Here is a 25,486-nt window from a genome sequence, read left to right on the forward strand (position 1 = left end):
TCCTTTTCTGAAAAGTATTAAATATCCTTCTTTATAACCCGACGCTTCAGTCTTCTTACTTTCTGAGATGTATAGCGTGTCAACGAAAGGCTTGTCTGGAACGTGAGCTCTGTGCCCCGGCAGGAGCCATCCCAAGTCAGTCACCATAGCTAAACTTTGATTTTGTGGGGGCAGTGGAGGCCCCTCACCTCTGTTGGATGAGTAGTCCCATGCCAGCTCTTTGTAGGGGGAAAAAAAAACGGATGCCTCTATTAAATTTTTATAAACTTATTCCTTCCTTAAGTGGAAGTACCACAGGAGTTAAAAGATGGAGGGTGTGTGTGTGTGTGTGCGTGTGTGCGTGCGTGTGCGCGCGTGCATGTGTGCACGTGCATGTGTGCATGCGTCTGTGGAGAGTGTCTAAGGAGGTACAGAGGAGGGCAGGCAGTTGTCGGAGAAAGAACAACAAGGCATGGTGCCCTCTTGGCTCCCCTCAGCCCCGAGTGTCTGTGGAGTGAAGCTGGGTGGAGAGGCTGTGTGTGAAGCTCTCCTCGGAGCCGCAAACTGTCACACTGTCTGGGTGGCCTGGCTCTCCGAGTTTGCACCCGTCCTCGTGTACCACCCCTGCCTGCCTTTGGAGCTCTAGTGCCCCTTTCTGCCAGCCAGCCACAGCAGACAGCCATTCCAGACCCGAATGAGTAGTGACTCCTCAGAAATCTCGCCTGGCCCATTTGCTTGGGGCCTGGCTTTCTAGTACCTGTCTACCCCTTCATGTTGTGCCAGTCAGCTCTCCCACCCCAAATTATTATCTTGTTCACTCCCTTTTTGTCTGTCTGCGTACGCAGTCCACCCACTTGTCGCCTTTACCCGCATGTTGTCCTGAACATTCTGCTCCTTGAATTCAGTCAGGCAGCTGCTGTGAAGTGCCTGATCACAGCAGAGGTGACAAAGGAAGAGAGTCCTTGAAAGTCCCTCTGTACAGGTGAGCCAGGTGAAGAGGAAGGCAGCACTTGAACCCGGGAGCCTTTGATACCATGCAGGGGTGCCCGCATGCTCCTGGCTGGTCGTGAGGAGCTCGTGACTCTGCGAGCAAGAACATTCCTGAGCAGACCCTGCATCTCTGCCGTAAACTGTACTGTCACTCGTCTCTCTGGAGGGTGAAGGTAGTTTTGAATTTCTTACTTGCCTCAAGGAGTTAATATTTTAGTCTAGAGTTAAGCTGCTGTCAACCTGCTTTGGGAACGTCTTTGACTTGTCCCTTACTCTCTTTTGGTCTTTACTTAGGTATCACCTGCTCAGCGAGGCCTTTCCTGTCCACCCCATGAATTTACACAACTTGCCCCCTCCACATTCCCTATTCCCCTTTCCTGTTGCTCTGTACTTCTCCAGTGCACTAACACATTATTTATTTCATTCATCTCACCTGTGTTCTTCTGGATGCCTCTATTAAAGTGTCAGCTCTGCGAGGGCAAGGGTTTTTGCCTGTTGTGGGCACTGGTGTTGTGCTAAGGTTTGTTTTAGGAATCCCCACCATTAGATGGAACAGTGTTTTCATGGTAGAAGCTCCTCCTCAGTCTCAGCAGCCATTCTTCTAGAAAGGTTGTACACATGCGCGCTCACACACCTGCACCTTTTCTTTGGAAAAATACACAAGGAGTCTGGCTTCTCCAGATAGCTTCTTGGCTCTGAACAGGAGTCTGCTCCTGCCAGAGCCACCTGTGAGGCTGGCCGTGTTGATAGCCTCAGACTTGTCTGCTGGGGCCAGAGCAGTCAGGGTTCTTTAGGAAGTCACACTTGCGCGCATCCCCGCCCCGGGTGAACGGGCACAGCTGGCTGGCAGCAGCTGCATCGGGAGGGCTGCACCCCTTCTGCTCACGTGTTCTGTCTCTTTGGCTAACTCTGGGAAGAAAAAGAGCTTTGTGTCTTGTTCTTACTTTTAATGTCACGTTTCATCCACATTGCTGGCTCTGATTTTTCTTTGAGTTCTCTGCCCTGCTCAACCGTCAGTGTTTGGTAACATTTAGTTTTTACTAAAAGCCGATGATAGATTGACCTTCAAAAGACAGTTTCTTTATATTAGTCTGTAACCTTTTATTGTTTGGGGGCAAGATGAAGCATCTCTTATTTGTTTCCTAAAAAAATTAAAAAAAAAAACCATAAAACCTCTGGCTTCAAAAAGACATTACTGTCTCCTTTTTCCCTGCTCTTCTCACTTTTTGCTGTTTTTCTGAGAAGTGTACCTTGAATGGTGTGTGCATGCTAATTATACAGAAATTGTACAGGCTTTTCAAAGTGAATGTTTCTTGCCTTTCTACCATGAAAGGATCTAGACCTGGATGTGATTTCCCTCCTGAGAATAGAAAGTCCATTAAGGGCAGTGACATCTCAGGGATGGGGGAGGTAGAGACTTTGGCTTTCTATTTGAAGCCAAGGAATGTGCTCTCTTTTGAAAATAACACCGTCTTTGGGCTAAGTAAGGTGACAAGCACCAACAAGGCTTTCACAGGAGAAGCCCCACCATTCAAAATACCTGTGACGTAGCTGGTTTAACAGTACAGTCTGCTATGGGAGACTGTACAGTCTGCTTCAGGCTGTAACAGTACTGCCTGAAGTGGGAGTGCCTCTCCAGTTGGCAAAAGGCCTTGCCTGTGTGATAGATGAACCTGAAATATCTATTCTTTCTTTGAAACAAGTCCAACCCCAAACCCATTTTAATTAGACAGTGATTTTTCTCTAGAGACAAAATAGCTATTTTTAAAAAAGACCTATTTTGGACTAGTAAGTAATGTCAAGAAATCTGAGTACTGTTGGAAAAGGATTCTTGGGGGAATCTGGAGCACTGTCTTACCGTACTGTGTTTGTATGATTACTTGAGATGTGAATTTAGAAACAAACACTGATTCCAGAATGAACAATGAAGACAGGGTGTTCAGAGGATGCTGCATACTATTTTTGTGAAAGCTTTAGGTCAGAATTTCCTGTACAATGAAGTCACTTTTCAGCATGCTTGTTTTAGAACTCACAGAAATAGTTCTTATTTGATAGGAAAACTACGTTCGTGGACCCCAAATTTGACTCAGTTCTTTAGTATCTTTTTTTCCCCTCTCTCATTAAAGGGAACTGTGTAAAGTTGATTGGTTATTAAAAAAAAATTAAAGGAACAAACAACCGTCATTTACCATCATCAGAAGCCCAAAAATCACAGCTCACAGCCCAGGCCTCACAAGCAGCCCTGTAGTCCGTCACAGCAGGTCCCCATCTTTGTGAACCACACAGTTCCCAGCAGGAGATGTCCAGGGGTCGCCAAACTGAAGAATGCATTTGGAAAAAAAGGTGTAGGCTCTTTCCTGGCTGAATCAGAGAATTCTCCCTCTCCCCCAATGTAATCAGTTTTTTTTTCCCCCCTTACATTTTCTAACAAACTCTCTATTCTAAAATACTCCTACCATAAGGCTGTCTGTAGGCAGACAGGATTTTATATTTTAAAAAAGTTACGTGACAAAAAAAAAAAAACCAAAAAAAAAAAAAAACCCAAAAAAACTTACGTGACTACCCTGATGCGCGTTCTGTGTATATAGTGGTTATTCTGGAAAACCTGAGAACTTGTTCCCTCTTGTCCCAGCTGTGAGGGTTACGTGGTAATGGCGTCTTCCGTCACCTTGGAACCACAGACACTGTACTGGTCCCTAGCTTGTGCATTACAACCAGACACTGTCCCCGCCAAGGGATGACAGTGGACTCTCAGGAGTGTAAAAATATGTGTATAAAAATTTCATATGCTTGAGGGGGTGGAGGATAGAGAGAAATGCTTTGAAAGGCTCTTTGGGGGGATGAAGTGAATGAAAGGTTGAGAAACACTGCCTTGAGTCAGGCTGGAATATTGTAGATCATTAGACTTCTCTTCCCCTGCTGTTTTCCCCTCTGCGTAGAGATGCTGTCCATGCACACCGAGCTTCCCCTCTGCCACTGGGCCAGCGCCCAGGGTCGGTGGCAGCACTTCTGCACACACGTCCCCCCTGGCAGAGTGTGGGCCTGAAGGTCCAAAGTTTCCTTTTAACCCCATAGGGCTTTAAAGAGAAGAGAAAGACCAGGTTCTAAACTGCTGAGATGCCAAACCGAAGTGCTCAAAGATAACTGTTTATTTGCCACCCTTGGGTGCTAAGGAAGCCCTGCCCCCCTCTAGATGGCCTGTGTGGGATGGGGTGTGTCTGGCTAGCAAACACTTTTCAGGGTTCCCTTTGGATTGCTGGTGAAACAAAGTCCCAGTTGTTCCGTCCTCAAAAGAGAAGGCCCGGATGGGATGTGTGCCACTTTTAGCTTAATAGGAAATGAAGTAATTCTTGGGTCATGCTTCACCAGTTTTGTTTATCTGTAGCAATATTTCGTTTCCATGGGAACAGGTGCTTCATATAGTGATAAGCAGCCTGCAGAAAAGCTCTCCCAGCCTCCTGAGCACACACATACCTTTTGGCCTGGAGCTTAAAAAGGTTTGGAGTAGACATTGTCAAGAGGCCCTTTAGCGGTAAATGTTTGTTTCTCACCTAGGTGTTCCTGGTTGCTTTTTGGTTTATTCTGAATTCTTAACCTCTTCCTCCCCTGCCCCCCACCTTCTTAGATATCAAAGGCACCCTTAGCGCAGCCGTATGCAGCAGAAAGTAAAGTGCTGGGGCGGTGGGGGGGGGGGGGCTGTTTTCCTTGAGTAACCTGGGTAAGGGCATTTTGAGAGCTAATAACCGTAGCTCTCCCATCACTGTTTTATGCCAGCTGCTTTGTCTGCAGCTCGGTCTAACATTTTCAACAGATTGGAAGATGGGTGGCATTCTCATTTTCTGCCTGAGGAAACAGGCTTCAATATTGAGGGACTTTCTCAGGATAACCCAGCCAGTCTGCAAGGGAGGTAAGGAGGTGGGTTTTTAACTCTACAGCTAATTAATCACTAGCCTAATTCAGGACCCCTCACCGTTAGGACCAGATCTGTGTCACCTCGTGATTTACTTTATATTTTGTCGTGAACTGGACTTGACCGTGGCAGAAGGCAGTTTAAAATGTGGACTCAAGATGTAGGCCGTGTTCCTTTCACGGTTTCTCTCTCTTCTTTCCCTCTGTCAGTCTGGGGAGTTTCCTTCAGAAGAGCCTCTCTGAGTTTTCAGAACTTCCCTTTTAAAAAGGCGTGATTGTTATTTTCCTTCCTTGTTACCAGGAAGTCAAGTGGAAGGAAAGTCACCATGGAACTAACTGAAACCCCTGCTGCTCTTTGTTCTTCTGCAGCTTCTCTTTTCAAGAAAAAGAAGTTAAATCTTGGTAGCCCCAGCACATTGGACGTGGCTTCCAAGCGCAGGTTCTTCACGCCTGGTGTAGACATTGTTACCGCCTTGTGGGCTTCCCCGCTCCGCGGCTGCTGACTCCTGCGAGTCGTCTCTCTGGAGCTCATTTGTGGTGGTGAAATGCTCTGTGTGCGCATGTGCAGCGCTTATTGCTCGGTCCATATTACATGACCTTTGCTGTGAACATGTTGATCCCCGCCCCCGCCCCCCAAGTGCTTTATCTGAAAAGCTAGAAGGATTAAAAAATAATCTTGAGAACCACTTAAACCTAAGAAAAAACATGAAGGGGAGCAAGTAGCTGGTTTCCAGGCAGGAGGGAGGCCCCGGGCCTCGGTCATGGCCCCCCTGGTTTGCTACAGACGCGTCAGGGAAACCCTCAGCAGCGTCTCATTCAGCCCTCAGTTTCTCTTTTGGAAAAGAAGCCCATACTCACACCGGACAAACTCCAGATTTGTGGCATGTTTTACTCAGGATGATTCATCGTTTTTCCTTTAGATAGTGAGTTCACTTCTGAAAATACTGGCCTAGTTGGATGGCTTCTGTTTCATGGCTGTTTGTGACATTCTACCTCCTCTAGTGTGTTGCTTTATTTTGGTTATACACAGAGCTCACAGGCACTCCCTCATGTCCCTATGCACTTCCTAACGGGTTTTTCCGCCAAAGTTCCAGAAATAAGCCTACCTGTACTGCTAATAAGCACATGTGACACATACACCCCGACATGTCTGTCCTCTTTGTTCCCACCCCATGCTGTCCAAGTAAACAGCCACTTTAGCAACTTCAGGTGGACTTCTTAACTGTACTTTCTAGCGTTTAAGCAGGTATAGCTCCATGGTGGTGTTTTGCTCTGTGTGTGTGCGTGTACGTGTGTCACAGAGTGAGGCACACACATTGCATTTGAACTCTCCAGGTCAAGGTGAAGAGCCTTGGGGTGGGAGAGTTGGGAGCGGGGCCAATGCCTGTGTTGAGATCTTGCACTGTCGCCCAGCCCAGACCTTTGGCCTCTGACCTGAATTTGAATAGGTTTCTGTCTTAGTATCTGTGTGGCCTTGAGCAAGTGACTTGACTTCTTGAAGTCTTGGTTATTTCTTACGTAATGTGAGGGCGGTACATACCTCATAAATTGGTTGTATAAAGAAAGTGGCACATCAGTTGCCTGGTACGTAGAAGGTCCTAGGTTAGAAAATGCCGTCACCTCCCTAGAATTAGGGAGAGAACAGTGAGAGAGCATAATGGGTGCTAGGAGGCCCCTCAGAGAGTATGTGGAAAATCAGTTTGCTTTTGTTCTTGTCGGCCCCATGAGAAATAATTACTGTTTTCCCTTTTAAAGACAGCAGGAAGCTTAGTTAGTTTTGCCCATGTCTGGAACCTCTGGGCCTCTGCCTTGGTGTGACAGGTAGTAGATTCATGGAACAGTAGAGGGTGGCCTCCACCTGGCTCCGTGCCAAGGCTGGCTCTGCAGGAAGTGGGTACAGGGAAACCAAGGTGTCCAGAACAGATTGTTGATTGTGCAGAGCACTGGATGCCTTAATGCAAGTCACAGAAACATCAACTCCGTTTTCCTCATCAGAAAGCGCAGTGATGGTTAAGTACGGACTTCTGCTAGTGGAGGACAGGGTTGGAAAGCTGAGGGAAGGCAGTGGGTGCGTGTATTCTGCGTTTTGGGGACACTCAATTCATTGAGTCTTAGTCCAGAAAGGCCTAGCCCACAAAAACAGTGGTGTTAAACTTGCCTGATTTTATCAGGTGGGGCTCTCTGGGGACTTGCAGGTTGCTGCCTAAAGTGGTAGCCTCATCACCCAGCTGGTCTGTGGGCTCCCAGCCTTTGACTGGCTCGTTTCTCCTACACTGGCTTCTTTTTTATTGTATTTTTTTAAAAGATTTATTTATTTATTTATACAAGCACTGGGTACAGTCAGAAGCGCGGGAGGGTGAGACAATTCACCAGAGCGGGGAGCAGAGCAGGTAGAGAGACCGAAGTACACTGCTGAGGGGAGCAGCGGGGGGCAGGAGAGGTCTGCGCGCCATGCGGGACCCTCCTCCGGAGGCCGGGGAGCAGCTGGGGATCGAACCGGCGCCGCAGAGGCTGCGGGCAGCTTCCAACCCAGCGCTCAACCGCTGCGCCACCGGGGAGGCCCTGCACTAGCTTCTTTCCACAGCGTCACAGCGTCCTTGTGTGAACAGGCATCTTCACTGAAGTCCTTGTCTCCTTACAGGAAGGAACGGGCATCTGAGCGCGGAAGTTCTTTTGTGGGCCTTGAGTTGCAGTTAATGAGAAAATAAATATCTGGTAGTTTTGTGCTTTTCAAAGTGCTTCATCTCTTTTGACTGGTGACAGTGTGATGCTGTTGAGGCACGTGCTGGGGCCTCTGTGAAATCCCTCCTGTCTCGCTGGGGTGCCTTGTCCCCACGGGTCTTCAGCTCGAGCTCAGTTCAGCAGGTCGTTGACCTCCCGCTCCATGCTCGTCTTACAGGACCCCCGAGCTTCCATTCTTTAATAGGTTCCGTTGAACAGCTGCAGTTGATATTCAGAGTCTACTCAGTGCCAAATGCTACTCATGGCCATGGTGACAACTGGGTTACCCGACATTTGCCGTTTGCTGAAGGAGCTAATTCATATTTGCAAGTAGCAATAGAAGGAGCCGGAACTGGGGCTTTCAGGAATTTGGAAGGTTGCTCCTTCAGAGCTTTCAGCTGGAAGGGTCCCTTTGGGAAGGGGATACCTGTACATGGTGTAGGAGGAGCAAGGGGACCGTCCGCGCCCAGCTTGGCCAGGAGAACTCTCACCCTGTCGTCTTGCTCACGTGCTTTCTGCAGGTCACGATTGCTGCGAGACGGTGAAGGTGCTGCTCTGCGCGTCCAGGGAGGGCCTGCCTGTGTTCGTCGTGGCCGAAGAGGACTTTAAGTTCATCCAGGATGAGGCCTACGATGCGGCCCAGTTCCTGGCAACCAGCGCTGGGAACCAGCAGGCCCTGAACTTTACCCGATTCCTTGACCGGTCAGGGCCCCTGACTGGGGATGTGAATTCCCTTGATGAGAAGGTGGCCCTCGCCTTCAGACACCTGAAGCTGCCCGCCGAGTGGAATGTGTTGGGGACAGACCAGACTCTGCCTGGTAAGAACTTAAATGACCTACAAACAAATTGGAGTTTGGTTAGCTCTAACCAGGCCGCTGCCGTATAGTCAGACTCCCCATCTGCCACCATGGCTGAAGGAAAGTGGCCGTTATGTGGCTGTGTGGCCTTGATGGCAGGTCTTCATCCCAGGTGTTGAAGCTGTCCTTGCAGTGTGGGGGCCAAGAGCCAGCGAGCGCAGTGGTCATCTTCAGCTTGCCCTTCAGGGCAGAGTGACTCTCGTCTTGTGGGGTTTGCCTTACAGGCTTCTTTGCCTCGGGGGCATGGCTAGTGAACCTTCCTTATGAGGGGAGTAGCAGTGACTTTATTACCTTTCTGGTGTTTGACTATCAAAGACTGTGAGCTCATTAGTGTGTTCCGAAGTTCTCTGGAGAGTGCACGGAGTTGGAGGAAAAGGAAGAGTGGGTAGTGGTAGGAGCAGGATGAGCTCTGAGAACCCCACACTTTTAAAACCAGAGTACTTTCGGAGTACGAATTCACTGAAGGAAGGGCCCCACTTTTTGAAAAATACTGAGGGAATAAGTGTGTTCTCTGTATGTTCCTCTTAAGTGTACAGGGGGTTTCCCACGTAATTATTCTTGTAACAAATGACATCAGATGTCATGATTTTACATAAATATTTAGGTGAAACCTTGTATAACCTCTGGGTTCAGTAAATACCACTCCACATCAAATCCAGTTGAAAGACAGGAGGGGTTCCACAGATTGAGGTCAGCTTTGTTCCTGACGAAACTGGATGGGAAGGCTGGTGCTGAGCCTCTTGTCTGAGGGTTTGCTTATCATTTCTACCTTACCTCGGAAAGGGCTGGACAATTGCAGGACTGCCCCGCAGCGTCCACTGGCTGGGGTGATTGTGTGCAGTGGAGAGAGCAGATCTGAAGTCGCCGAGAGGTGCCTGAGCTGGGGGCATTGCTTGTTCCGGCTCTCACAGAACCATCAAGGAAATCGATCCTTCCTCCGGGGAAGAGGCTAAGAAGTGGTGGTTTTTTAAAATCCACTGAGTGTAGCAGTTAAGGCTGTGATCAACCAGAAGATGAACTCCCTGACTGTTGGGGTTCTGCTTTCACCATGCTGCTGGTCACTACTGCCCAGGTCAAATACGAAAAGAAACGGGGACCCCAAAGTAAAATCAAGGAAAAAAAGCATTATCCTTTGCTTTTTCTTAGATAGTGTCCAAGAAACCTCTGCATTGCTAGCTCTGGAGATCGGAGTAATTGCCTCTGTATAGGACGGAGACCTGTTCAGAAACTAATGTTTACTGCGTGTGTGTTGGTATGGGAACAGTCTTTCTGGTGGCCAAATTATAACTTAGTCTGGAGATGGACTGTGTTATTTACTAGTGGGACGTAAGGTGGTTTTATAGTTTTGTCTTGTTTAAAGAAGACACGCCAGGAGGAGTTGCATAGTTTGTGGTTTTTGCCAGGAGTAAAAAAGTATTTAAAAAATCTCAGGTCTGAAACCTCAGGCATATCACTTCCCTCACTGGGCTTTAGCTTCCTTGTCTTCAATAGAGAACTGGCCAGTTTTAATATTTGGTGGTTATTAAGTTTCTGCTTTACAGAATAGCTCAAGCAACATTAATAGAAAAACTAAAATAAAAAAACAACAACAACAAGCATTGGCAAGGGTGTAGAGCAACATCTCATACTTTGCCAGTGGAAATACAAAATTATAGAGCTAGTCTAGAAAACGGTATTGGCAGTTTCTTAAAATGGTCAGTTCACATTTACTGGATGACCCAGCAAACCCACTTCTGGGTATTTATCTAAAAAAAAAATGAAAATTTTTATTTACCTCAAAAATCTTTACACATCAGTGCCTGTAATAGCGCTATTCATAATCATCCCCAAATGGAAGCACTCCAGATTGCCCTGTCTGGGTAAATATATAAGTAAACTGGTACACACATAATGGAATACTACTCAGCCACAAAAGAGAACAGACAATTGATATGTGCAGCAACTTGGATGCGTTTTTAATGCATTGTTCTAAAGAAGTCTGATTTCAAAAGTTACTTAATACGTGATTCCACTGACGCTATTTTGAAAAGGGCAAATTGTAGGAACAGAAAACAGGTCAAAGACTAGGAGTGAGGGTAAAGGATGGCTAGTAAAAGGTATCATCGCTTGGGTGTTAGAATTGTTTTGAAGTGTATGGTCATTATCTGTGTTCAAATTCATGTACACCCCCCAAAAAAGTGAATTCTATTGTGCATAACAAAAATACCTGAAAGAACAAGAGAAATTGAGCAAGGTGAGTGTATACTTTGCAAGTTGAAATGCATACAAGCTGCTTGATAGGTCCTGTTGACTTTAAGTTCACACCTGGCATCAGGAATCTGATTTCAAGTGCTAGGTGCACATTCTGCAGTTGAAATTGTTCCACTAATTGTGGATTAGAGTCTAGGAACACTGGGTATTTTTAGAGGAGAGTAGCATTAGTTGAAAGGTGGGTGCTTGCTGTTGAGAGAAGAATGTAAAGGAACAGTTTGCTCACATAATATACTATCTTAAGGATATTTGAAGGGAGAAGGAACAGAGAAAACTGTTGACTGGGATAATGATGCAGGTAAATGGGGCACTCGTTACATCACAGGACTGCTCGCTGTTGAAAGCTTGGATGGTTACAGGTGTTCCAGCCTAGTGCTCATACAGAGGAGTCTGGTAAGATTTGTGTCTCTTCCTCCCACCCTTTGTTTAGATGCACTGCTTTTTAACTTTCTTCAGGTCACTGATTCCTTGGCAAGCAGTTCAGAGTTTGCCTTAGAAAAAAAAAAAAAACCACATATGTGCCCACCTGCAGAAGTGTGCATAGTACTTGTGCACCCAGTCTCCCTGGACACCGCAAGTGTGAGGGTGAGACCAAGAACTCTTGCTTTAGGTTTGCTGCTGTGAAGTAACAGCGTAGAGAGTAGAGTCAGACATTGTTTTGGTTTTGTTTGAAAGATTTATTTAAAAAGAAAAAAATATTTATTTATGCAAGAACTAGGGTACAGGTCAGATGCGCAGGAGGGCGAGAGGATTCGCCAGAGACAGAGCAGGGAACAGAACAGGCAGCCTGAATGAAATACACTGCTCTGGGGAGCAGTGGGTGAGACAGGAGAGGTCTGCCACGCCTTGTGGGCTGCTCCCTGGCCAGCTGGGAATCGAATCCGCACTGCAAGAGGCAGCGGACGGCTTCACAGCGCAGCACTCCACCTGCTGCGCCACTGGCGAGGCCCCCAGACATTGGTTTTTATCGTGGGCTCCTTGCAAGAGTTTGTGCAGAATACTTAATCCCTCTATTTCGTGTTCTTCTATAAAAATGGTGGGAAATCTACCTGGATAGTGTGTGCTAGATGGCAAGCTGCTCATTCGTAATGTGTCTTGACCCTGTCCAGTGACCTTTCAGAGACAGTGTGGTGAACTGCGGTGGTAGAGGGGCCTGTGCTGGGGGGCGGCGGGCCAGGTCAGCTCTGTACTGACAGGCTCTTCCAAGCAGGATGTCACCGTTTCACTTTTGCTTTTATTTCTGAAGTGAATCCTCATTTCAGCATGCATGGGAGGGAGTTTGTCCATTCCCGAGTGACACGAAGCTCTTTCTACACTGTGCTTCTTGCTGTACTTCTGCCTTAAATGCAAATAACAAGCATTCATCCGGGGGAGGGTGGTGGGTGGAGGAAGGTATCTTTCTTCCCTCTTCTTACGAAGCCCCACATAGTGGTCTCAGCTCCTCAGTGGTGAGTAAAAATAGTGAACTAGACTGGTTTTCCCCTGGAAGGTCTTCAGGTTTAGAGCGAGTGAGGAACCCTGGGGGCAGCCTTCACTCTTACTCAGCGCGATATTGTACAATGAAAAGATAAGAAGATCTGATCATCTTTGGGGGTGGGGGTCCTCCCCCTGAAGAGAAAAATCAGGGGCGAGAAGGGCAAGGTGGGTTAAGGAGAGGCTAAGAGCAGCGTGCATCCTCGGCTGTCCCCGTGCGAGGTCACAGAACCTCCATGTGTGCGTCCCCACACCCCTTCCAGACTGTTTGATGGCTTCCCAGGAAAGGTTTCCCTCAGCCACACTCACTAGCATTTGTGTGTTTTTTTCTAGCTATCATAAGTACTTAAAAAAAAAAAAAAAAAGGGCCTCCCCGGTGGCACAGGGGGTTGAGCGCAGCGCGGTGAAGCTGTCCGCAGCCTCTGCAGTGCCGGTTCGATCCCTGCCGGCCGCGGAGCAACCCACATGGCGCGGCAGACCTCTCCTGTCTCACCCGCTGCTCCCCTCGGCAGTGTGTTTCAGTCAGGCTGCCTGTTCTGTTCCCCGCTCTGGCTCTGGTGAGTCCTCTCACCATCTCGCACCTCTGGCCTGTACCCCAGTTTTTGTCTAAATAAAATAAAATCTTGAAAAAAAAGAAAAAGGGAAAACAAGAAAATAAAATGACCACTAAGCAAGCGACTGTTTCTTGGAGGAAGTTGTTAATACTCCCAACCCCATGACAAGCAGCTCCTTGGAATGGCAGCACTTTGGCTCAGGAGCTTTCGTTGCCTCTCAAACCTTGACTCCGTCACCAGGTTCCAGATGTCATTTTCCCGGTAACCATTGCTCACACCGGCCTCCTCTTCCCCCTCCCCGGGGTGAGTCTTCCTGCCTCATGCGGGACTTCAGGTTTGTTTAGGAGGCAGGGCGAGTGGTGGGAGGAACGGTGGTTTTCGAGTCCTGGTGATCCGAGCTCAGCAGCACTGTGAGCAGGCCCTGGGTGGACCGATGGGGCAGGAAAGTACACGCAGTGCTGGCCACTGGGCTCAGGAGCGCTTTGCTTAGTCAGAAGATCCGGCAGGGTGGAAAGATGCGGCGAGCGGGTTCGCCTAGGGACGTTCACTGGGCGCGGTGTGCTCCGCCATCTGAGGGCACGTGTGTGGGACGTGCTTCCGGCCCAGAAGTAGACAGCAAGGGACTGAGGACAGTGTCTATGCCTTCGCTGTGGGTAGAGGCTGGGCTGACAGAGAGATCTTTCCAGATAGGGTTCAACAGGAAAACCAACCACCAACCAACATGTGTCTCCTGAAATAAACTTGCAGCATAAAGGAAGTGGAACAGTTTTCAGGTGAAGAGTCTCCGAGTATAACTTTCTCTAAGAAAAATTGACTAAATAGTTTCCATTTGTCTTTTAAAAGATGAGTCGGGCCCTTTATGAAATTATAGAAGCAGCGACATGCAGGAAATAGGCTTGACGAGCATGTCAGTCAGGGGGCGCTGGAGAATTCGAACAATAGGGGAAATGCAACCAGCATTACAGCAATGGCTGACATGACTGTGGGCGCTGGCTGCTGAGCAAGGCCCGAAAGCATAGCGCCCGTGAGGAAGGGGACATCAGGGCCGAGCTCAGACCCGCTGTGTGGCCCCACTGTGCGCCTCTGCCAGTCAGGAGGGGAGGCCTGAGCAGAACGGAGCTCCCCAGGCACAGACTCACACTGTCCCCACTGGCCTGGCTTCTCCTCTCTCCAGGGAAAAACCTCAGCCCTGCTTCTGAAGCCTTCCAGCTGATTCAGTTAGGGCTACCCAGATTATCCAGGATAATCTTCCTTATTAAATCAGCTGATTAGGGGCTTTAATTACATCTGCAAAAAAGCCATCACAATGAGGGCAAAGATGGAAAAGCAGTTGGCTGGAGTGATGCAAGGACATTCAGAATGCCATAGCATAATTAAATTCAAATTGGGGACAAAGGACCTAATTGACATCATCGGAAATGCAGTTAGTGATGTGAAAAACAAAGTTGAGTAAGTCTGAGAACAGAGGAAAACGACTTAGGGCTTTGCAAGAATAAAAATGCAGAGACTGAGGGTAGGAAGCGGAGATTGGCCCTTGAGCTCTGAACTGTGGAGGGTGCAGGGCGCTGAAAGCAGCCCCGGCAACACCGACCATGTGTCGGGGAGAAGGAACAATGATATGTGCCCCCAGAAACTGCACTTCTGTCTTGGTTTCTTTATCCTTCATACCTTGGCTGCGTATCCCACACGCCTAACAGCACACGGGACCCCTGTGAAGATCAAACAGAAAATGTGTGCAAATTGAAACAGAGGCTAGTTCACCTGCATGGGTGTGTTTCTGCAGTGACTTTCTTTGCAGTGCTCTGCCGCCTTGGGAGGCACTTGAGACCTTGTGCTGAGTGAGAGAAGCCTTACACAGGAGCATATATTGGCTGGCACCAGTTATAAGGCATTCTAGAACATGTGGAACTACTCTCTGGTGAAAAACTCACAACAGTGGTTAGCTCTGGGGATGGGCAGGGCCACTCCTGGGGAAGTCTGGATGTCATCACGCTCTGGGTTTGATAGAGGTTTGGGTTACGCGGGTGTGTGCGTTTGTTAGAATTTGTCAGTGGTGGAGGGAGCCATTCACAGGTCACATGATGTGAATCACCTCAAGTCATAACTGTATATTGATCTCCAGTTAACGCTGTGCATGCTGGGGTGAAGGGACATGAATGAGCAGAGGGGAAGGGTGATTACACAGACATGGGATGGAGCAAATAGAGAAAAACGTGAATTACAGGATCTAGGTTGGTTGGTGGTTGTGGCATTCTTTCAGCTACCGTGCACATTTGAAAGAGTTGATAAGAGAATGTTGGGGAAAATGCGAGAAGGCACTCTTTAAACCAGAACATTAGCTTGCCCGCATGATTGATTTTCACAAAAGAAGCAGGATGGGGTGTTGCTAAGAATATGGTTTTGAGACTTAAGGTGGAAGGACTTACTTATTTTTTAAACTTTCTTTAAAAAAAAGAAAAGATGGAAAAGCAGTTGGCTTTTAAAAAGATTTATTTATTTAAGCATACAAGAACTGGGATACAGGCCAGAGGTGGTGGTGGAGCAGGAGGAGGTTGAGAGGATTCACCAGGGACAGAGTGAGAGTAGAACAGGTGGATCTACTGAAATACACTGCTGAGGGGAGCAGCGGGCGAGACAGGAGAGGTCTGCTGCGCCATGTGGGTCACCTCCCTGGCCGGGGATCCAACTTGTACCGCAGTAGCTGTGGACAGCTTCATAGTGCTGACACTTAACCCCTTGCGTCACCAGGGAGGCCCAAGAGTTTCAAAATCCTGGTTCTTGCTGTCTTCAGCTGAAAAATAAGGATAAGGAGACTTTGTAGGGCTGTTGTGAGGATGACGAGCTGTCGTAAACATCTTAGCTCTGTGTGACGCTTACATCTGCTGTCTGCAGAAAGGGGTGGCCTCAAAGCAGAGGTGGTGCCTGCGCTAACCACCTTCAGATGAGATGGGGGAGGATCCAGGTGTGGAGTAGGAGAGCCAGGTCTGAGCAGGTGCCTGGCCCTGTTACGAGAACTGTGCTCCCAAAAGCTGAGCTGGCCCGGAGCAAGTAAGGGGCCAGAAAGGGTGGAGTGTAGGGGAGGTCTCACCTACTCATGCCAGAATTAACCAGACTAAAAATAGACACCACTCCTGGTCAGAGCCTTGCTTTTCTGTGCCCGATGCGGATGTCCAGGCGCCTGTGAGCAGCTGCACGGCACAGGGCAGATGGTGTTTTGATCTTTTGTGAAGGTTCTTTCTGTCCTTTTATTGGGTCTTAGCCACCTGCTCTGAGGTGTTGATTATTAAAATTTATATTTGCACATGTAATGGTTTCTCTGGGATGCTGACTTCTGCCCAGCCCTGTGCCTCTGCTGCACACCCTATAAATCGTGAGCTGGTTGGTGTGTGTCATTCTGTAGGGAAAATGTAAAATAGGAAAGATAACTTTTGCTTCCCGGAAATGTATGTTGGCACTTGGGAGACTGGACGCCAGTGACCCTTGAAAACAGTGCAGTTCAGTGTAAAAGCACAAGTTCAAAGATGCATTCGCTCTTACTGTGGGGACAACAGAGTGTGGCGCCAACACTGGGGCCCGGCAGTCTGAGGAAGCTCCCAGAAGAGGCAGCTCCGAGGCAGCCACCGAGGAGAGGGCTCCCTAAGCTGAGAGGCAGAGGCGGGCATGGTGTGGGGCACCTTCCCTTGCAGTCTCGTCTGGGGCCCCCTGTTGCTGAGGACTGCGCAGCCCCCTGGGGCACGTCTCAGTGCAGTGGTTCTCGCTCCGTCCTCAGAGGTCGGCACAAAAGGATGCCCGAGGACGAATGAGTGTTGCCAGCGCGCCCAGCCTGTCATTTGACATCCAGGAGGAGAGCAGGGAAAGGGAAGGACATTGGCACTGAAGGGCACTTTTTTCAGCCACTCCTCAGGCAGGCCTTTTACCCCCGCTCTCCCTGGCGGGCGGTGATGGTGCCGGCTCGGGGCCTGGAGACAGTGACGCTCAGAGAGGTCAGAGGAAGAATGCCCGGGCCCGGCCCTTCCTCCTGCCACCGCTTTCTGAGTGACTCACTGTGATTGAGGGGCCTTCCCCTCAAGTAACAGAAGCCCAGGCACATGCTTTTATTTCTGAAAGTATTAGTGCATCATCTTAGAGGGAGTCTTCTTTATTATGCCTGGAGTAGCATTTCTTTCTTTCATTTAGCACACACACAAAGCCGGCAGCTTGATTTGCCCTTAATGTGGGGAATAAAAAGACCGTGCGTGCTTGACAAGCAGAACCTGTTTTTAGCGTTCGGCTGGCCAACTCCTGTCTGGGTGTTATTATTTTTTGAAGTAATTATGCCCTTTTTGATACACCCATCTAAGCCCAGCAATCATCCGCCTGCGGTCCCCATATCGTGAAGCTGCTTTCACTTCTATTTTTTTGTTTGTTTTAAGGAGAAGACAAATGTGTGGAGTCACCCCGTGGACCTGCTTTTATGACCTGGCTGCATGAATACATTGAGTCAAAGTCTAGAGGGGGCTGCTTCCCTCCCCCTCTGTGGGGCCGTCTCCCCCTGGAGACTTTGCTGCCCCTGCTTTTTTCTAGCTGTGCCTCTTCTCAGAGCTGATTCTTCTCGGCCACAGTGAAGTTGTCCACATAATACGTTGTGGTTTGATAATCTTGGGATCTTAGGTACCTGCAAGTAGAGGTGTTTTTCTGACCTGCCTTTCTGTGGTTTGCTTTTTGTTTTTCCTTTCCCCTTACTGATTTTCATTTCTACCCCCCTGCAGATGGCGCCCCCCGGGAGACATTGATGCATTTTGCTGTGCGGCTGGGACTGCTGCGGTTGACATGGTTCCTCCTGCAGAAGCCGGGAGGCCGCGGAGCGCTCAGCATCCACAACCAGGAGGGAGCGACCCCCGTGAGCCTGGCTTTGGAGCGGGGTTATCACAAGCTGCACCAGCTGCTAACCCAGTAAGTGCTCTGCTCCCTGTTCCCCATCTCAGGCCACCAGCCCCACCCCCTGGTTCTTAGTGCCGCCCACTTGGCAATTCAGTGTCACTTTGCCAGGAATTAAAACCTCAGCTCCGTGCCCTGCCTTCTACTGAAGGGTTATACACGCTTGCTCCTGCTAACCCCTTCGTTGTCTGAGAGAGACAAACGTAAGTTATATTGCCACTTTCTCTCTCCTCTGCCTCCCTGCCTTCATTGCTTCTTGCTGCTTATATTTTCCTGAAACCCAGGAATCTTGTCTGTGGGGGTAGCATTCCATTACCATTATGTCCAGTTTACCCTGGTTTGGTGCAAGAGGAAACAGTTTTTCTGTGCCATATATTTTTTCTGGTGTGTCTTCATGACTTGAAGGGGTATTTGCTAATGAATAATATGATAATTGTGTGTGGAAGATAGGCTCAGGCTCTGAATGGCATTTCTATGAATAAAGTGGAAAAGCCTTGGTTTCTTCATGTGAGTAGTTGTCCTGGCAGTGTGCAGGAGGAAATCCTGTCCGTGTGTCTGTGGGTTCACTTGTTACACATTCTGAGTCTTCAGAGACTCTTTGAGGGAGGTTGTTAGTCGAAACGTGGGAAGATTTCTTTCCTCTTGTGTGGAGAAATAAATGCATGGCAACAGCCTAGAGTTTTTGTTGGAATATTTATAACAGGCAGACATTTCAAGTTTAGTTTCTCTTGCTTGATACATTTTTTATTTGATGGTCTTCATCATCTTTTCTGACGCATAATCTGACATGAATAAGCCTCACTGGATCCACAGTTTCCAGCAATTTAGGGGTGCTTGTCAGTTCAGCCGTGAGAATATGATATTCCCAAATGCTCAGGTATTTGGCTGCACCAGACTTACTTTAGTTAATTATTTTTTCTTTTACCATTTTTAGGGGTGTGTGCGGTGAGGGGGTGGGGGGGGGATAGGTTCAAAGGCCAAGTTGGGATCTCAGAATGTAATGCTATTTGCTGCTATTTAATTTATTTATGTATATATATTTATTTTTCTTCCTGTGCCAAGTTTATTTCTTTGCCAGTCAAGTCAGACAGAGTTCTTTGCCCTGGCTTTTCTGATGGGTTGTGTAGATATGGTGAGGGTAGGAGGGCCATATCTCATGTGAGCCTTGGATACCTGAGCCGGCCTCTGCTGCTATTCCAGAGAGGGATAGGTTCCCCTCCTTCCCGCTTCCCATCTGGCCAGTGGCGGATTCATTGTGCTGTGTGCCTCAAGCCCTAGGCAGAAAAGTCTTGTTCTAAAGGCATCAGCTGGTGTAACTATGGTGAAGCGCTGGGTGGTTGCAGTTCCTCTCAATTAGTTCTAACTCATCCTCTTGCTGGGAGGCATCATTGGCGAAGGGTTGCCATCCAAACGGCAACCGAAGGGATTACAACAGCCTCACTCTGTGCTTGGTGAGGGTGTCACAAGACTGTGTTGCAGCACAGCTTCAAGGAAACTAGAGTGTGTTTGTTCTTGGAGAAGGGTTTTGGCCTGCCATGTAGTACCGCCTCTGCTCCTTGCGGGAGAGCCACTTCCCTCCTTTGGAAATGAAACAGGTAAGAAAAAGCCAACTTGAGAAATCTTCAAATGGAGGACGGCAATGGCGGGTCTGAGGACCTTGCTGCAGATCCAGCCTTGCGACGTGGACTCTTGGCTGTTCTTATTGTGCAACCAAGACAGAGTGTTCTGGCTGATAATTAGCAATTCAGTGAAGTGGTAAGGGGATGATTCTATTAAATCCCTCAGTTGTACTGTGAAATTCGTAGCATTTCAACCATGAGGAGTCAAGGACGGTCATGTTTAACAGCTCGGGAAGCTGAGACCCAGAGGGGCAGAGTGGCTGGATTAGGGTTATAAGGTTGGCAGGGCCAGAAATGAAAGCCCGGTCTCCTAAAAGGCTGTCCCCAGAGCTCACGCCATTCCTGGGATTCTTAACAAGGACTCAGTAGAAGACTTCATGGGGTTTGCATCCTTTGAAATTACAGACAAAAGTTCCTACATGTGCTTTTGAGTAGAGAGTTTGTTTTGTGAAAACCACAAAGAGGTTTGTGAAAAACTAAGAATTGTTCCACTATATGATACCTTCTTTCTAACAATCTGCTAAAATCTTTGTACTTGCGTGATCTTAACCTCTCCTCCCTTTTTAAATTAAAATTTCCATGTAGGCCTCTCTCATCCTCTCTTTTTAGTTAAAATGAAATAGAAGTGTGGTGACATACCCGTCTCTACTGTCTTGACTGTCAGTCTCAACTGAAAAGTCAAGTTGATTCAAGTCCTTTTATACCTCTCTCTCCCAAAATGAACTTGTTGCTTTAATTCCTTGCTGCTTAGGCCATTTTTGGGGATGGAGCAGGGTGGGGCTTTGCACTGATTAGAGTCAACTTTTTATTTTTACATTTGTATGTCCAAGACTTATTTTGAGAATTTTTTTTTTTATTCAGAGATAATTGGCATATAACATCATTATATTATTTTCAGGCATACAGTGAAATGACCAGATATTTATATATATTGCAAAATTATCACTGTAAGGAATCTCACGAGCTCCCCATGGCTCTCAGCACACTATCAATTAATGCAGTCACCGCTCTCTGCGTTATATCCTGTTACTTAACTGATTTTATAACTGAAGATTTGATAATCCATTTTGACAGACGGAGTTGTTCTGTGAAAATGGATTCTGTGTTTGGAGGTAGGATTCTGTAAATAAGACATGTCTTTTAGAAGACGGTTGAAATTGGTAATAAATCCCACAGTCACAGCTATTCAAGGCATTTTTGACCCTTCCTGTCACCCATTATCGCTTACTTTCATTTAGTTTAGTGATGGGAGAGATTTTACCCACTCATTATTTTAGCTTATAATACGATTTATATTACAACATGGATATGATTGTCTTCTGAAAATTAGCCTTAAGCGCAGTGTTACTAGTCTCGTCTGAGAAATCTTACCCCCTACAAGGTTCCCTGGAACACCGTGGCCTACGCTCGCTTTCAGGTGGATGCACAGTCACATGCCCCAGGAGTTAGACACCCTGCCCAACATCCTGAGTGAGTGATGGGTAGAGGAGGGGCGAACCCAAATCTCAGGTGCGTAGTTTAGTGGCTACGAGCGAGGGACCGTGTTAGGTGAGTGTTGCTGAGTCCAGTAAGAGAATGTGAGAGCCAGATGCTGCTTGATAGCTCGCACCGCACCCGGTTGTCCATAATGTAACACTTCTTGTCATTCTCTGAACTAAAGCGATTGAGAGGTCGGGAGAATTGTAGTGAGGCAGACTAGTTTTGAATCTGGGGTCTACCTCTCTGAAACTCTGTGAAACTTGGGTGATTGCTGAGCTTCTCCAACCCTCTGTGCCTCATTTATAACACGAGAAGAGTCAGTGGGTTGCTTTGAGAAGAGACGGGAAGAAAGCATGTAGAGGCCCCACCCAGTGACTGCTATTATTATTATTTTCCTGCCCTGAGTTTTGCCAAAGTGTTGAAGTGTTTTTAGGCAGCATTTGGATGTCCCTTCTTGATGACGAGTTTGGAATCCCTATTGTGAGAATCCCTAGTGTGAGAGAGATGACTTTGGAATCCCTAGTGTGAGAGAGATGACTTAAAATCAGTTGGGCTCTCAGCTCTGATTTCCATGCTGTGGGCCGGTAGGACAGGGAGCTCTGGTGCCGCGCTGCTTATGGCGCTGCCACCTCGCAGGAGGAGTATTTAAGAATTTCAACTCTGTGGAGTGTTGAGATAAAAGTGCTGAAGCATTTCATTTGTCCAGAGGAAGTTTAAAAGAATTTGTCCTCATAACTTCATCTTATTTTCAGCATCAGTTCAACAAATCTTTCTTTCTTGAACGCTGCAGTTTCCTGGCGCCAAGGTTGATATGTCACAGATGATCTTACACTTCAGCCTTGTTAACCTTTCTGTGATGGGACCTTCTCTGCATTTTAGAGCTGAAACACAGAGACTTAGATCCACAGTAACTCGCCCAAGGCTGGGTAGAATATGGTTGAGCTTTCACCGCATGTCTGTGGGATTCCCATGCCCTTGTTCTTCCCCCCACAGAGCTTTGATGGAAGAGACTCAGTAAGAAGCCACTGGGAAAACGTAGCAGGATGAATAGCAGTTAACCCAGAACGGGCGATAGGCGCTCCAGTTAAGATTTAACCTTGGCTTCCCTGAGGAAAACAAGTCCTCGTATGGTAACTCCACACACATATTACCCATCACGGGCTTTGAAGGTATCATTGGTTTCTCAGCTGCCTTTTTACATTTTGATTCCATAGCAGCTTAATGAGTGTAGAATGGATGTTGTTATTCCTATTCTGTAATTGAGAAACTGAGGCCAGAGAGGTGAAGTGATAGGTCACAAGGCTGCAGGGTAGCGGAAGCAGAGTCCAGTGGTTTTTCCAGGCCCAGATGACACCTCTGCATGCAGAGCCAGGACCAGCCTGGCCACGCGTGCGCTCACACTCTGATACTGCCATGGCGAGGCTGCTCTTGCAGGCTCTGTGTCTGTAGGTTCTCAGGTCTGCCTGTGGAGGCGCTTGCCCTTGAAGCCCGAGTTCAGGGTCAGGTGGGAGAGTGACTTCCCAAGTGTACATATTTCACAAAGGGCTGCTGTTGAGCAAGATGTTCTGGTAACCCAGCAATTGCCTTTTTAGGGTCCTCTTCAAGCACTTGACAAATGGGTCCACAGGAGCCCCTCTGTTGCTAAACCACTTCGGAGCCTTTGCTTAGGAAGAAGGATGAAGCAAATGAAGACAAAGTTGTCTTTGAACTTCTAGCCCAAATCAGGTTTCTTAGATTTTATATTTCTTTGGCCTGAGGACCTGCCTGCCCGCCCGCCCTGACGTCCCTGTCTTTGTGTTTTGGTGAAGATGAGTCGGTAGGGCTGAGTGGAGACTGCAGAGAGACGGGAGGGGCTGTGTTGCTGGCTGCTGCTGGCATCATGCTCGCCGCTGCCTTGCCCTGTGCGTGTGCTTGCTCTTGAGCCCTCCCTGCAGACGGGCCTGTCCTGATAGTTTCAAAACTATCAGTAGGACTCTGATGGGCGGCTGTGTTTAGTAACAGGTTTGTAACTGAAGTAATTTGATGATGATGATGATGATTCATAGATCTGGTTTTCACTCATCTTTTGGCGGGGGTAGGTTTTCTGCTGAAGAATTTCAAGAATTTTGGCATTTCTTTTTTTCTTTTCTTTTTTTTTTTCTTTTTTTTTTTTTTTTTGGTTACAGCCATTCAGCTATTAATCTCAGGATTGTCCTGTTTGGCAACATGCTGGAATATTACAAAGTGTACTTTCTCAGGATACTATAGGTATTTATAGAACAGTAACACCAGTTACCATGCATTGTATTGTGCTCCGCATTTGGCATACATCTTGTGTGTCTTCTCCAGCACCTTGGGGGTGGGCACTGGAGGCCACACCCCAGTGGCATGTGGAGGGGCAGGAACACCAGCCCAGCTGTAGGCACAAGACCCATGGATGACTTCAATGCCCTGGACTCTTGGAGCAGGTTGACCGGCGCTAGTGAGGTGGAGCGCCGCTCCTGTGCCTCACGCTTCTCCGCACAAGCATCCCTCTCCCTGCCGTGTGCCCAGTGACCCCAGCCTGTGTTTGCTTTTGGCGGCTGTGTAACATTTAAGCCTCAGAGTTTTTCTTTCAAGAGTTGTAAAGTTACACAGCTTAACCTGTGATAACAAATGCTCCATGGCAACAGCATGCGATTTAGAAAACACTTATTTCTGACTTCACTGTGACCTAGTTAGAAGAAAATATGCACCTGGAGTGCAGGACTTGATGGGTGTATGTGAGAAAGTGAGGACTCGTTGGCACTCTTCACCCTCTGAAATGCAAACCTTTCATACCATTACATGTTATTTGGTCAGTTTTGAAGTTTCCTTAAAGGCGTACCAATAGAAAAACAACTTGAAATTCTTACAGGCACTTGTTATTAGCAGAAAGCATGGAATAAAATAGGTATCCTGAGTAAACATTTTGGTTAAAATTAGTATTTGGCCAAAGCTGGATGATCAACTGCATGGAATGAAGTTGCATGATGCAAGATTAAATTAGGCAAAGTAGAAAACATAATGATGGGGCCTCCCTGGTGGTGCAGGCGGTTGAGCGCTGCACTGTGAAGCTGTTCGCAGCCTCTGCAGCGCGGGTTCGATCCCGGCCGGCCGGTGAGAATCCCACATGGCGCGGCAGACCTCTGCTGTCTCGCCCGCTGCTCCCCCAGCGGTGTGTTTCAGTCAGTCTGCCTGTTCTGTTCCCTGCTCTGTCTCTGGTGAATCCTGTCACCCTCCCACACCTCTGGCCTGTACCCCAGCTCTTGTATAAATAAAAATAAAATATTAAAAAAAAAGAAAATATAATGATGGTGTGTTCATTAAAATTTCATAGATGTGGCCTTGTTCCAGAAGAGCAATAATTTGCTCAGCACTACCAGTCTCCCGGTTGCTCTTGATTCTTCCAACTGTCAGTTCATGTTCTACCGGCACATTGATGCTATCTCACTAGTTGGGCAATTAAATCACAAATCAGTTTTTCAATAACATGTTTTCTAGAGGGAATTTTGTACTCAGGAGTCTTAGTTTAGTGAATCTCAAAAACACGAACTGCTGAAACCGGTTAGCATGGTAAACAGCCATTGAGACCGTTGTGCAGGTGTTCCGTGGTCATCCATTTGTAGCTGTATGGAGGGTGTTCCTTTTATCCGGTGTGACGTCTTGCAGTTCCTGCCTGTGTCCTTTACATTTGTATTAGTGTTTGCTGGCACCAGAAAGATGAAATGTTCTCCCTAAGGTTATTGAGTTTGTGCACTCTTTAATACTCACACTGTCAACCTATTTTCTCGATTAATTGAACCATTTGAAGACTTCACTTGTTCTTGTGAAAAGCATTGTTCACCTGACAATAAAATTTCTGCCTAAGATTGATAGAAGGGGATTCGCACTTTCAATTTTGTAAGAGAACACTTAATGGTCTTGCTTCACCGATAACATGGCAACCTCTGCAGCTTAGACAAACTGATCTCACGCATGTTCAGTAGTACCCAGCTGTCCGGCCTGAACAGTGACAGAGCTGAACTCAGGTGTATCATGTCGCTAGTGCTTATCATCTGTGAGCCTCAGTTTCCTCTTCTATAAAACGGAAAAAGGTAGCCTGTTCCCTGTTAGGGCCCTGAGAATTGAATGTGAACATGCTTGTAAACTTTTTGGAAACAGCGTGTCTTTTTATTAGGAGAGCTAGGAAAGGCCCTTTATTGGAAACAAGAGGATCACTTCAGCTCTGTGGGTGTGAACTGGCATCTCTGCCTGGCTGTCCATTGCTGACAGGTTTTTTCCCTGCTCAGCCTCACCCTGCAGCTGCAACACCATCCCTTCAAACTGCAGGCAGTTAGAGCCCGGTTTTCCTCTAGGAGTTTTGGGAGTGGATCCTGTGACGATAGTTGCCTGACATTTATCCACAAGCCAGGTCCCTGTGCATTTATTTTTTTAATTTAATATGTTTATTTTATTTGTATTGACTAAAACCTATAGAACAAACAAGAGTAGTATTTTTGTCTTACTTCTGACTTACTATAAAGACTTTTTCTTTCCTTTTTTTTTTTTAATTTAAATATCTAATCCTCAGAAACTCTTTTGTCCACTGGGATTACACCAGCCCTGTGTATAGCATGTATCAGTAGTCACAGTTTATCCAGGGCCTTGGGAGATCCACGGGCTCTGTGAACTGCACATTCCCATTCACTTACCTCACCTCAAGCCTGGTCTTCCCGTTTGGTAGACAAGCAAGTTGACC

General features: G+C 47.4%; 1 protein-coding gene across 1 annotated transcript in view; it reads left to right on the forward strand.

Moving 5' to 3' along the window:
• LOC311183606 (A-kinase anchor protein 13-like) overlaps positions 1-25,486 on the forward strand; it is a gene marked incomplete at both ends in the record, with an annotated part of 100,902 nt that overhangs the window by 26,052 nt on the left and 49,364 nt on the right. The window contains 2 exons of the mRNA XM_084253150.1: positions 8,121-8,417; positions 17,482-17,665. Coding sequence (XP_084109276.1) covers positions 8,121-8,417; positions 17,482-17,665 — 481 coding nt within the window. The remainder of the gene's footprint in view (positions 1-8,120; positions 8,418-17,481; positions 17,666-25,486) is intronic.

Source organism: Talpa europaea (assembly GCF_964194135.1).
Source record: "Talpa europaea genome assembly, chromosome: 14".
Classification (NCBI taxonomy): Eukaryota; Metazoa; Chordata; class Mammalia; order Eulipotyphla; family Talpidae; genus Talpa; species Talpa europaea.